Source organism: Sapajus apella, unplaced genomic scaffold (genome assembly GCF_009761245.1).
Source record: "Sapajus apella isolate SASKATOON/1434 unplaced genomic scaffold, GSC_monkey_1.0 scaffold81, whole genome shotgun sequence".
NCBI lineage: Eukaryota > Metazoa > Chordata > Mammalia > Primates > Cebidae > Sapajus > Sapajus apella.
The window spans coordinates 3,819,984-3,833,588 of record NW_022437021.1 but is presented as its reverse complement, the minus strand read 5'-3'; the positions used below and the strand labels follow the sequence as shown (position 1 = coordinate 3,833,588).

The window sequence follows — 13,605 nt, the reverse complement described above, 5'->3', positions numbered from 1 at the left end:
GAATGTATTTGAAGATAATACAATTTGGGTTCTTTTGGGAGATGTTTAGGTATGTGCAGTGGTTGAGCTAGATCTCTGGATTATTTACCCTTGAATCAGTTCAATGAGAAGAAAGGCTTGCTATAACTTCACTATGTAACTTTAACTTTTTTTGAAAAAAAGATTCACATTAACATCTCTGTGTGTATTATCTTATCCAAACCTGTTAAATTTCAGCAAACCCTCAAGAGATAACATAATGAAGGACCTCGTTTTTTTCAAATAAATAGGCAAATAGTGTAGCTGGACAGTGGTTGGCTGGAGAATAGAAAATAGTAGGTCTCAGTTTTAATTTTCTGGTTTGTTAAACTGCGAGAAGTATAATAGAAATTAATTAGAGGACTATAACAATTATTTGTACAGTCATAATTTTTCTTTGGGAAAAAATATGACTAACACTGCCTTTCTCTTACCTACCAGAAGGAATACTGGGATATACTTAGATTAAATTTATTTGTATAATATATGAATTTATACAAAGTTGGGCTAATGAAAGTTAGAAAAATTGACATGTAGAGGAGTACCTTTATTTGGGGTTATGGTTGCCGAGTTACAGTCCAGAACTTTTTGGGATTTTTGCTTTGCTTTGTCCTTGGAAAATGCTTTTAGCCTTTTCCTGATCCTGTGTATTGGTATTGGCTTTCGTCATATATGTATGGTATAATAGTTATGTCAGGTGTAATTATGTGTTAAAAAGAAACCAAGTGTATTAGTCTGTTCTGACACTGCTAATAAAATCATACCCAAGACTGGGTCATTTATAAAGGAAAGAGGTTTAATTGACTCATAGTTCCACATGTCTGGTGAGGCTTTACAATCATGGCAGTAGGCAAATGAGGAGCAAAGTCTCATCTTACATGGTGGCGGGCAAGAGGGCTTGGTCAGGGAACTCCACTTATAAGAACATCAGATCTCATGAGACTTATTTACTCTCACAAGAACAGTATGGGGGAAAACCACTCCCATGATTCAGTTATCTCTACCTGGCCCTGCTCTTGACACATGGGGATTATTACAATTCAAGGTGAGATTTGGGTGAGGACAGACACAGCCAAACCATATCACCAAAGAAAAACAGTAAGACTGGCTCATTGTAAGGGTAGCTATTATAAAAGTAAATGTGAGAAATTACTCAAAATTGTTTTTCACAGCTGCAAAGTTCTCTTTTGTATGCACGAATAAAGTTCTATGAATCTCCTATGTTTGGACATTTAAATATATTTCAGTGTTTTTCAATTACAAATAATCCTTTAATAAATAACGTTGTGCATATGCATTTTCACAATGTTTGAGGTATACCTTCAGTTTAAATTCCTAGAAGTAGAATTGCTGGGTTTAAGAGAAAATACACATGTAGGTTTTGTTAGATCGTGACAAATTCCCTCCTTGGGATTGCACTATTTTGCATTAGCAAAGTATGAGAGTGCCTGTTTAATCACAACCTTTCCAGCAGAGCATATATGATGTCAAAGATGAAGTTATCTTTGACAATACTAGTTAAAGTGTTGAGGACAGGTTTTAATCAGTAAGATACTATTGTAATAGGGAAGAGTCCAGTGTGAACTGATTTAACTTTGATTTATACAAAGATGATTGGGCAGCTTTTAAAGGAAGAATGAGGGAAGTGGGCTCACGTGGAGGGTTGAGCAGGGGGTTAATGGAATCGGAAAAGTGAACATTTACAAAAAGTGAGAAGGAAGTTGGTCCTTGTAAACCCATTTGTGTTTGCTAACTGATGTTAATGGAAGTTAGGCTTCTACCCTCTCACAGAGACTGGAGGACAGATGTTGGATCCAACTATACTCAGATGTTGGGACAAACACTACGTTTTTTTGATAGCCTTCAGTTTTTTCAGGCAGGCACTTTAAGGCGGGGCTGAAGTCATCCTAGGGGTGTGGCTTGAGCCATAAGAAACTGTTAGGTGTTTTATTCCAGTATTTTTAGGCCATTGTTAAGAAGATAGCTCAGAGGAACCTGACTAGAGTTTGATTAAGGAGAGAATCTTTGTCAGTGGTCAACTTTAAGATTGAGATTGGTGAGAATCTGCATCTTCTTGTAATTTTAATTTACATTTGTCCTATTACAAGTAAAGTTGAACATGCTTTGCTGTGTTGAAGGGCCATTTTTGTATCTCTGTTTATGAAATGTGTTCATGTGCATTTTTTCTCATTTTTTTGATAGGATTTTTTGTCTTTTATTCCCCCCAAACTTTTAAGAATTCTATATAAATGTGCGATATCAGGTCTTTAGTGTGAATCTATGTTGTGAATATTTTACAGAGTTGTCATGTGTCTTTTGACTTCACATATGGTGTTTTTTGCTATACAAATTGTGTTTTTATTTTTATATAGTAATATCAAATTTTACTTTTATTACTTGTAAATTTTGTGTTGTAATTAGTAAGTCTTTTTCTATATCAATGTTAGAAATTGATTCATGTTTTCTTCTGGTATAGTTTTTTTTTGACATTTAAATCTCTTATTTATTTGTAGTTTATTCTTGCATATTCTTGAGGAATATGTCTAATTTTATCTTTTTCCAGCTAACTATACAGTTTTCCCAATACTATTTGTGAAGAAAAGACTATCTTCATCTAAGTGATGTGAGATGCCGTCTTTATCATATACCATATTTTTATATGAGGCCAGATCTTTTTCTGGACTTTTTTCATTGGTATCTTAGTAAATTTATATATTAAGGAACATTGACATCTTATCATGTTGAGATATCCTAACCAAGAATAAGGGGTTTCTTTCTATTTGTTCAAATCTATTTTTATGTCTTTTGGGAGTGTTTCATGGTTTTCTTCATAGTTTTCTATCATTTCTTGTTAAATTCCTAAAAATTCTCTCTTGTTTTTATTATAAATGAGGGTTTCTCATTCAGTATATCTTCTAAATGGATATTTGTATACAAATGCTATTGGTTTTGGCATGTACATTTTATAAATTGCTACCTTGCTGAATTCTTTTACTGTTTGAATTCATTTTATTATTGGTTTTCTAGGAATTTCCAGGTGTATTTTTATGTCATTAGCAGATATAAATAGTTTTATTTCTTTTCCAATTCTTTTGCCTCTGTTTTCTGTAATCTAATTGTGTTGGCTTATACTTCTGAATCATTGTTAAATAGCAGCCCATATGCTGTGCATCAAACTGTAGTCACAGAACCAGGAAGACATTATTGAATTAACAAGTGTTCCCATAAATAGCAGTGTAAACAGTTACATGTAGTAGAGATAATGGGCATCATTGTTTTGTTTGTGACTTCAGTGGTTGTGCCTTAGAGTTTTCTCATATTAGGTACGTACCTTTTCCTTCTTATTTCCTCATACGTTTTTGTTAGGAGTGGGTTTTGAGGTTTCTTAAAGCCCACTTTGAGAAAAAAATTTTTAAAAAATCAGCATCTTTTGAGATAATAATTTGATTTTCCTCCTTATGCCTATTAATAGAGCAAATTATATTAATGGATTTTGTAAGATTAAGCCATTATAGCATTCTTGGCATAAACCCCACAGTCTGACTCCAGAGCTTAACTTCTTTATTTTAGTAATTCCTAGTTTAGTTTCAAAGATTTGATAAACTTAATTGCCAAATAAATGTTTTGGTGAGTGAGTTTAGAGGGAGAGATCATTATGGGAAGAAAAAGCCTTTTGAAGGAGCAAGGACCACTACTAACTGTGACATCAGGATCATCAACCACACCATGCCATAGCTTATTTCTACTGGCTGTTTATCTTGAGGAGTCTACTTACACCAGTCTTCACCTTTCAGTATTTTATCAGCATAAGTTGTGGTCGATTGATCACGAACTAAAGAAATGCTGGAAAATCCCAGATGATAGAGCAATTGCTGCATTATGATAAATGGGAAGCCTGCAAAATAGAATAGAACAAAAAAGCACAATGGCAAATTGTTTTTACAAAGGGAAACAAAATCCATGCATTTCCATTAGGGAGAAGATTTGAGATAATATATTGTTTCATAGCCTTGTTTATGTTAGAAGTTACTTTAAAATGTTATTGTCCAATATAGAATATCTATTCCAAGGGAAAGAAAGAGGAGAAGGCAGAGATTAAAAAACTTAGAAATTGTCAGAGATGTGTACTTAATTTACACAAATGAAATGATAAAACTGTAAATCCAACCTCCTTTTTGCAAGTTGTGACTGAGGTCCAGGCCATGTAAAGCTGTCTTTGCATGTTTAGGATCATGTCTTTCAAAAAAGGTATTTGAGGATGTTTACACTGCTACTTATGAGACCAATTGCTAATTCAGTCATTCCTTTATGGTTCCGTGACTACAGTTTAATTCACAGCATATGGGCTGATGTTCTTAATGTGTAGGAGAAAGCCATATTGAGATGGGAATTACTTAAATTTTTTTTTTCTTACCATTGAATTTTCTTTTTAGATATGTCAGTTGAAGAAATTTTCTTAGTTATCTCTCATTTTTGAATATATTTAATTACATATTTTGTTGTAACTAACATAATAATTTGAAAGTTGTCTCTTTTCATTTTCTTTAGCATGTTACACCAGACAGCTATATTCCATGCCTTGCAGACCTGTGCAAAGCACTGTGGGAAGTTATGCTCAGCTATTACAGGACTATGGAATGGCACGAAAAGCATGACAATGAGGATAGTGCTTCTGCTTCAGGTAGGAAAACATTTTTATTTTATTTAAAAAATTGAACTATAAATATCCCACATTACTGGAGTAAGAAGAAAGGAAAGGGGCAGGAATGCCTTTGGATTTCAAGGATTAAAATGACCAGAGGCTAAATGTTCAGCAAAGAAAGTGATTCAGCTACTTCAAATGTTCTGTTACCTTTAGAGAGTAACTGGGCCAAGGGACTTCTTAAGCGGTACGTAGTACCAGTTTCCAGAAGTGATGGCTTTAGGTCTGAATTTATAAATTTTTGTTGTTAATATTATTAGTTGCAAACTAGATAAGACATTAGTCTGTCTAAATTTACTGTGAAAGTAATGCTAGATGGTCAATATTAATCTGTTTGGTCACTTTTCAAGTTACAGTAATAAAGCTAGGTTCTAAGAATTAATAATTATATTGATACTTTCCTTCCTGAAAATGATTAGAATTTCATTTTAAAAATCATGTTTTAAAATATTCATCTTTTAATGGAAAATGTAACTTTAAATGACTATGGTACAGTCAGCTAAACAATAAAGAACAAGTCTTTGAAAAAATTATTGTATTTATTAGTCATTCTGTTTAAATTGCTTCATTTGTATAGTTATAGACCTTAAGTGATTATCCTTGAACAGTAGCTGAGATTGAATATTCAGAATACTTATAAAAATAGTAAGTGATTTCATCAGCGTTTTGTTTAATACAGACAAAATAAATTATACTGTACATTTTTTTAATATTACATGCAATTTATTGTTGCTATTTAATCAAGTTACTTTAGTCACTTACAATTTCTGAGGTGCTTGGTTTTTGCTTTTTGGTGAGTGGACAACACACCCAAATTTCACTGTTTAATTAAACATTTTGGTGGTTTAGAAGGCATAAGTTTAATCTTTTTCTTGACTTATAAGAAGCTCATAAAATTAGAAAACAAAATAAGAGAAAAATTCCATGTATGGATTTTTATCTATTTAGAAGTATTGTTGGGAAGAGTAAAGGAAGAAAGAGAAGAGGAGAAGGCAGAGAGAAGGGTGGGCACACAGCCAGGACTCCCGTTCAGACTATTTTTACCCCAAACTTACACTCTTACCCCTGTACTACCCCCGGACCATGGACTCTACAATCTGAGAGGCCTGGCTTCAAGTTTTCACTTCCATTTACCAAAGGTGAGAATTTGAAGACCCTGCTTAGTTTTTCCACATTTCAGTTTGCTCCTAAAAATGGCCAGTTACAAAGCAGAGCAAAACAAAACAAAACCCTTAGAGAAGTAACGCATCTACCCTGCACGGTCATTGTAAAGCTTGGAGAACATGTAAAGTACTTATACTGCTGGTGGTGAATATCAGGAAAGGAAATGGATCAAGAGATAATATAATAATAGTGAAATACCTGGAGACTGTTAAGCCGTATTTGTTTTTCCAGTACATTAAGGAGAGACCAAAGGTAAAGTTTGGAATAGAATTAACACGTATTTTAGATAGAAGAATTTAGGTGACAGTTATCTATATATTCATCATGGTGAAGCTAGCTTTTTGCTTTAGGCCAATAGTTTACATTCACTGGAGTACTGAGTCAAACTTAAAACTCTATTTGATCCTTATTACTCAATCCTCTTTGCTAAAATTTCTTGACCCTAATCTGTATATTTTATGGATATTCAAGTGCTGAAGTAGTCAGCTGATAGTATCTAGGACTGTAAAAAGTTATTTGTTCACCTGAAATTAATCCTTTCATATTCAGGAATAAAATTGTAGAAATTAGTAAACTGAACATTACTCTCCATGGAACTTCATAAAACTGAAGAGGACTCTAGATTTTATCTGCTGTATCTCTTTAGTGATAGTATTTGATACCGTTTGGTAACCTAATACATTAATGTTCTAAGGTAAAACTCTAAAGCTATAGTTCAGGTGTACTGCCTTAGGCTGCTGAGTCCATACCATGCATATATGGCTTATGTTCTAGGAGTACTCAGAGGCAAAGTAGTCATGTATCTATGTATCTGAGGTCTGGTATTTCCAAGGGCTTTTTACTAGTTATCAGTGGACACCTTCCCAATCTGAGACAAGATGGTAACATACTCACTTAGGTGTTCTGCACAGGTTATTCACTCAAAGCTTCATCTTTTTAATATAAATGTGTGTTTGTATTTTTCAGTTGTCTTTAGGGGGAGAGTTGTTTGGAGGAAGATCATTGATCTTACCTATTAAACTAGACATTGTTAAATTGTTTATCTGGAGTGGATAAAACTGTGATTCATCATGAAAAATATAAAACGTGTGCATTATCACTTCACTGCCTGAGCTGTTCATGATGTAGACTGTCCTCTTAGTATGCATATTAATTGATAATTCAGTTAACTGGTCCTGTAATGCCCTTCTCACAGCCTTTTACATGGTCTTGCAGTAGGCAGTATGCTCACTGAGAACCTGGTCTCTGGGACCACACTGACTCAGGTGGAGTCTCAGCCTCAGTCACATGTGATCTGAGTGGTCTTAGGTATATTTAGCATTTCCTGGTCTAAGTTTATGTTATCTTATCAAATGTGTTTAATTCTAATACCTATTTTTGCCATTGTTTTGATTGTATAAATATTGAACATATTTCATGTATCTTAACATAGACTTATAATATATGAGAGGCCAAATAGAAATTATTTGGAAAACACACACACATTGGATTAAATCTAAAAATATATGTTTTCTTTTATTTTCAGAAGGGAGTAACATGATAGGTACTGAAGAAACTAATTTTGATCGTGGCTACATAAAAAAGAAATTAGAACATGGACTTTCACGAATATGGCAGGTTTGGTTTTTTTAAAATTATTTTTTTCACAGAAGCAGTAGAAATGTCAGGTCAAAGTTGTTTTAGAAATTCAGTTTTAAATTTTTTATTTGTGTATTCTTCGCAGATTTAATCATATATTTCTGTTTGGAATTAGGCTATCATTTAATTTAATTTCTGTAATGTATTTGGTGACTGTATTTGAACTGTAAGTAGCAGTAAAAAAAAAAAGTCTTTTAATTGAAAATCTCCATTGGAAATAGTCACATATGCCTTGAGTATATCTTTTGTTTTAGAGGCCTAGCGAATTTCTGCTATCCTAAATAAATGTATGCTTTTTTAGTGAGATGTTTTGTTTATTTTTATTTATCTGTGTTTTCTGAATTTTTTTATTCTGTTAATTTTAAAAAAGGAGTAACTAAGCAGGTGGCATACTTAGGTCAGAATATGGTTTAGAATGAAGATTTTTTTTTTTTTTTTCTCAGTCAATGATCTTTGTGCCTTGAGGGAATCTTAGATGCTTATTGGCTGAATATATCTGGCTTTAAAAGTCAACATTTGGGCTCCTATAACAAAATATTCCAAACTGGATAGTTTATAAACAATAGAAGTTTATTTCTCAGAATTTTAAAGGCTGGAAGTCAGAGATCAGGGTGCCAGCATTGTTGGGAGGGCCTGCTTCCTTGTTCATAGACATTGTCTTGCTCAGTCCTCACATAGTAGATGGGATGGGGGAGCTCTCTGGGGTCCCCTCTATAGGGGGCACTAATACCATTCATGAGGGCTCTACCCTAATGACTTAATCACCTCACAAAGGCCCCACCTCCTAATATATTATCACCTTGGAGGTTAGAATTTCAGTATAGGAACTTTGGGTACATACAAACATTCAGACCATAGCAGTAGCTTATTAAGTTTTTCAGTTGTTGTAATCAGATAATTTGTTACTTCTTAGATCACAGTGTAATTCCTTTGAAAATAACTTACTCTTTTGAACTTCTTTGAAACTTGGAAGACTGTAGACCCTTTGGCCATGTTATGGTCTTTTAAAATGTGTTTTTGATTTTTCTAATGAAGCTGATCTTTATTTTGACCATCTTTTTTTCTTTATTTCTCTTTATTTTTTCAGACAGGGTCTCACTTTGTCACCCAGGCTAGAGTGTGGTGGTAGAGTCATGGCTCAATGCAGCCTTGACCTCTTGGGCTCAGGTGATTCTTGTTCCTCAGCCCCAAGTGGCTGGGACCACAGATGTGCACCACCATGCCTAATTTTCGTCAATTATTATTTGTGGACATGGGGTCTTGCTGTGTTGCCCAGACTGGTCTTGAACTCCTGGGCTCAAGTGATATTTCTGCCTTGGCCACCCAAAGTGCTGGGATTATAGGTATGAGCCACTATGCCCAGCTTGACCATCTTTTTTTTTTTTTTTTTTTCTTTGACATTTCAACTTTTATTATGGAGAAAGAGTATCTGTGAAGGTTTGTTACATGAGTAAACTGCATGACACTGAGGCTTCAGCCATCCAAGCAATAAGCATAGTACCCAATAGGTGGTTCTTTGGCCCACGCCTCCCCCCTCCCTCCTCCATCTAGTGATCCCTAGTATCTCTTGTTCCCATTTTTATAGTCATGTGTATTCAATGTTGAGCTTCCACTTGTTAGAACATGTGGTATTTGGTTTTCTGTTCTTGTGTTAGGTCAGGTTGCTTAGGATAATGGCCTCCAGCTCCATCCATGTTCCTACAAAAGACCGAAAGAACAATTTTGTTCTTTTTTATGGCTACACAGTATTCTATGGTATATATGTACTACATGTTCTTTATCTGATCCACTGTTGATGGGCACTTAGGTTGATTTCATGTCCTTGCTATTGTGCATAGTGCTGTAGTGAACATACAGATGCATGTGTCTTTATGACAGAATAAGTTATTTTCCTTAGCATATATGCCCACTAGTGGGATTGCTGGGTCAGATGGTACTTCTATTTTAAGTTTCTTGAGAAATCTCCAAACAGCTTTCCGTAGTGGCTGAACTAGTTTACATTCCCACCAACAATATATAAGCTTTCCCATTTTTCCATAGTCTCACTATATTAGTTGTTTTCACACTGCTATAAAGGTACTACCTAAGACTGGGTAATTTATAAAGGAAAGAGGTTTAATTGACTCGCAGTTCCACATGGCTGAGGAGGCCTCAGGAAATTGACAATCATGGCGGAAGCCAAAGGAAAAGCAAGCACTTTCTTTCATGGCAGTAGGAGAGAAAGAACATGCGGGGGAAACTGCCACTTTTTTTTTTTTTTTATTGTACTTTGGGCTCTGGGGTACATGTGCACTTCCTGCATCCTGCAGGATTGTTGCCTAGGTACATACATGCCATGGTGGTTTGCTGTCTCCATCCCAACCACCACTCCACTGTCACCTACATCAGGCATTTCTGCCAATGTTATCCCTCGCCACCTCCCCCTGTGCTGTCCCTTCCCTCTCCTCTCCTCCCTGCCCCACCTAGTCCTGTAAGTGTTGTTCCCTTCCCTGTGCCCAAGTGTTCTCATTGTTCATCACCCACCTATGAGTGAAAACATGCAGTTTGTTTTTCTGTTCTTGTGTCAGTTTGCTGAGAATGATGGTTTCTAGATTCATCCATGTCTCTACAAAGGACATGAACTTGTCATTTTTTATGGCTGCATAATATTCTATGGTGTAGATGTGCCACATTTTCTTTGTCCTGTCTATCATTGATGGGCATTTGGGTTGGTTCCAGGTCTTTGCTATTGTAAACAGCGCTGCAAGAAATATACGTGTGCATGTGTCTTTATATATAGGATTTGTTTTGAAAAAAATGGTATAGGAAATTGTATTTTGGAAACATACATTTATTCATGAATCAGTTAATATTTATAATTTAGTCATCTTCTAAATTTTAATAATGTATTGGATATGCTATTTGATTTCATACTTTAGTATTTAAAATTTATGTGGTGGTTGTAAGAGGTTTGACATATATTTTGTCATATGACTCAAACTCATATAACCATATTAAACATTAAAATTAAATACATATTAATTTATCATTAATTGTGGATTTAGGCTGACTTTTTTCTGAGTATTATGTGTAAAAGAAGGGAAAATCTTATAGTTATTGAATACACAGCCAGGATCAGATGTGATTTGTTTCTGACTTAGTCTCTCAATAGGCCTTAATTGTACAACCTATGATAGAATTTCTAGTAATTCAGTGTACTTTGAAATACTGACTTGGCACTTTATATAGTTAGTTTCCATTCAGTTTGGCAACCTGATGGCATTCCTGGTATAGGAAAATCTGTTAAACATAAAGCTTAGTAAAGCTGTTCTTATTTAAGCATTTGACCAGTTTAATGGAAGTCATCATATTTTTAAGTATAGATTCTTGTGTTTTAGGTTTTGAGCTTTAGAGCAAGCTTGTCCAACCCATGACCCATGGGCCACATGCAGCCCAGGACAGCTTTGAATGTGGTCCAACACAAATTGGTAAACTTTCTTAAAACACTGTGAGATTTTTCTTGTGATTTTTAAATTTATTATTATTATTATTTTTAGCTCATTAGCAATTATTAATGTTAGCATATTTTATGTGTGGCCGAAGGCAATTCTTCTTCCATTGTGGCCTAGAGAAGCCAAAAGATTGGACACACCTGCTTTAGAGTATCTTAATTTCCACCACTCCTCAGTCTCTTTTACTCTCCAGTCCCTTTTACATTAACAATCCCGGTTCTCAACTATGTCTAGAACAGACTTTGCATACTTTAGGAACTCACTGAATAGTTATTAAATTGAAATTGCAAGGCTCACTGCAGTAAAGAAAGCAAAAGCCCTGAAAGACAAAAGTTCTTTTGGTAACACATTTAGCAGGCAAAAGCTGACCTGAATTGAATTCATTTGACAGCAGAACCTAGCCAGTATTATCATTAGGCTGTTGATAGTTTTTATTTACTCCGTTAAGGTGAACATTCATACACTGCAGGAATATTGTGTCTGATTTTGGAATGTTGGCCCAGACCCCAATGGGGATGTTATGTATATGTAATATGTATACCTTTTGAACATCTGAAATCCTGAATTCCAAAGCATGGTTGGCTAAGGATGGATTCATATAAAGCAATACAAAAAGTAAGAGTTGGAATAAAGGCAGAAAATTTACCCATAATCAAAGGGGAGTTTTTTCCTTCCAGGATTTATTCCTACGCCACAGAAGAGTCAGTGCTTTGATATGTATATACTAATTATAAATTTTTGTAGCAGACTGTTTACAGGTATATAAACTGTACTGTTATACTGCTGATTCTTGAAAATTGAATTGATTTAATGATTTCTACATTTGGTTAGTATGTAGAAAGTTGCAAGAGACCATCTCTCCTACTCTAACCTCAGGACTAATCAAGATATATATAAAGTAATGCTTTTACATATATAAAAAAAATTATTAGAGATGAAGAGGCAAGGAAACCCAAATAAACTAAATCAGGGAAGTGCTGATCCCTTCCTAGGAGAGAACAGACCCACAGCCACTTTTTTTTTTTTTAATTGTACTTGGGCTCTGGGGTCCATGTGCACATCCTGTAGGATTGTTACATAGGTACATATATGCCACGGTGGTTTCCTGTCTCCATCCCTGTGCCCCCGCCCCATTGCCTACATCAGACATTTCTTCCAGTGTTATCCCTCCCCATCCTCCCTGCCCCGCTTCGCTATCCTTCCCCTCCCCTACCCCACCCACCTAGCCTTGTGAGTGTTGTTCCCTTCCCTATGCCCAAGTGTTCTCATTGTTCATCACCTGCCTGTGGGTGAAACCATGTGGTATTTGGTTTTCTGTTCTTGTGTCAGTTTGCTGAGAATGATGGTTTCCAGATTCATCCATGTCCCTACAAAGGACATGAACTTGTCGTTTTTTATGGCTGCATAGTATTCCATGGTGTAGATGTGCCACATTTTTTTTGTCCAGTCTATCATCAATGGGCATTTGGGTTGGTTTCAGGTCTTTCCTATTGCAAACAGTGCCACAATGAACATATGTGTGCATGTGTCTTTATAATAGAATGATTTATAATCCTTTGGGTATATACCCAGTAATGGGATTGCTGGGTCAGATGGAATTTCTATTTCTAGGTCCTTGAGGAATCATCACACTGTCTTCTACAATGGTTGAACTAATTTACATTCCCACTAACAGCATAAAAGTGTTCCTCTTTCTCCATATCCTCTTCAGCATCTGTTGTCTCCAGATTTTTTAATGATTGCTATTCTAACTGGCGTGAGAAGGTATCTCAATGTGGTTTTTGATTTGCATTTCTCTAATGACCAATGATGAGCATTTTTTCATATGTTTGTTGGCCACATATTTGTCTTCTTTTGAAAAGTGTCTGTTCATATCCTTCACCCACTTTTGAATGGGTTTGTTTGTTTTTTTATTGTAAATCTGCTTTAGTTCTTTGTAGATTCTGGATATTAGCCCTTTGTCTGATGGGTAGATTGCAAAAAATTTTTCCCATTCTGTTGGTTGCTGGTTTACTCTAATGATTGTTTCTTTTGCTGTGCAGAAACTCTTAAGTTTAATTAGATCCCATTTATCTATTTTGGCTTTTATTGCCATTGCTTTTGGTGTTTTAGTCATGAAGTCCTTGCCTATGCCTATGTCCTGAATGGTGTTGCCCAGGTTTTCTTCTAGGGTTTGCATATGTTAAACCAGCCTTGCATCCCTGGGATGAAGCCTACTTGATCGTGGTGGATAAACTTTGTGATGTGCTATTGGATTTGGTTTGCCAGTATTTTATTGAAGATTTTTGTATCAATGTTCATCATGGATATTGGCCTGTAATTTTCTTTTTTAGTTGTGTCTCTGCCAGATTTTGGTATCAGAATGATGTTGGTCTCATAAGAAGAGTTAGGGAGGATTCTCTCTTTTTATATTGTTTGGAATAGTTCCAACAGGAATGGTACCAGCTCCTCTTTGTATATCTGGTAGAATTTGGCTGTGAACCCATTTGGACCTGGACTTTTTTTGGTTGGTGGGTCATTAATTGCTGCCTCAACTTCAGACCTTGTTATTGGACTATTCCAGGTTTCAACTTCTTCTTGGGTTAGTCTTCT

The 13,605-nt window shown here is 35.3% G+C and overlaps 1 protein-coding gene across 2 annotated transcripts in view; it reads left to right on the top strand.

Moving 5' to 3' along the window:
* VPS50 (VPS50 subunit of EARP/GARPII complex) overlaps window positions 1–13,605 on the top strand; it is a 127,797-nt gene that overhangs the window by 56,363 nt on the left and 57,829 nt on the right. The window contains exons 13-14 of one of the 2 annotated variants that reach the window (XM_032252955.1): window positions 4,567–4,699; window positions 7,410–7,501. In XM_032252955.1, coding sequence (XP_032108846.1) covers window positions 4,567–4,699; window positions 7,410–7,501 — 225 coding nt within the window. Of the gene's footprint in view, window positions 1–1,649; window positions 1,664–4,566; window positions 4,700–5,993; window positions 6,005–7,409; window positions 7,502–13,605 lie in introns of those variants that run through there. The other variant, XM_032252956.1, reaches the window with a different exon arrangement.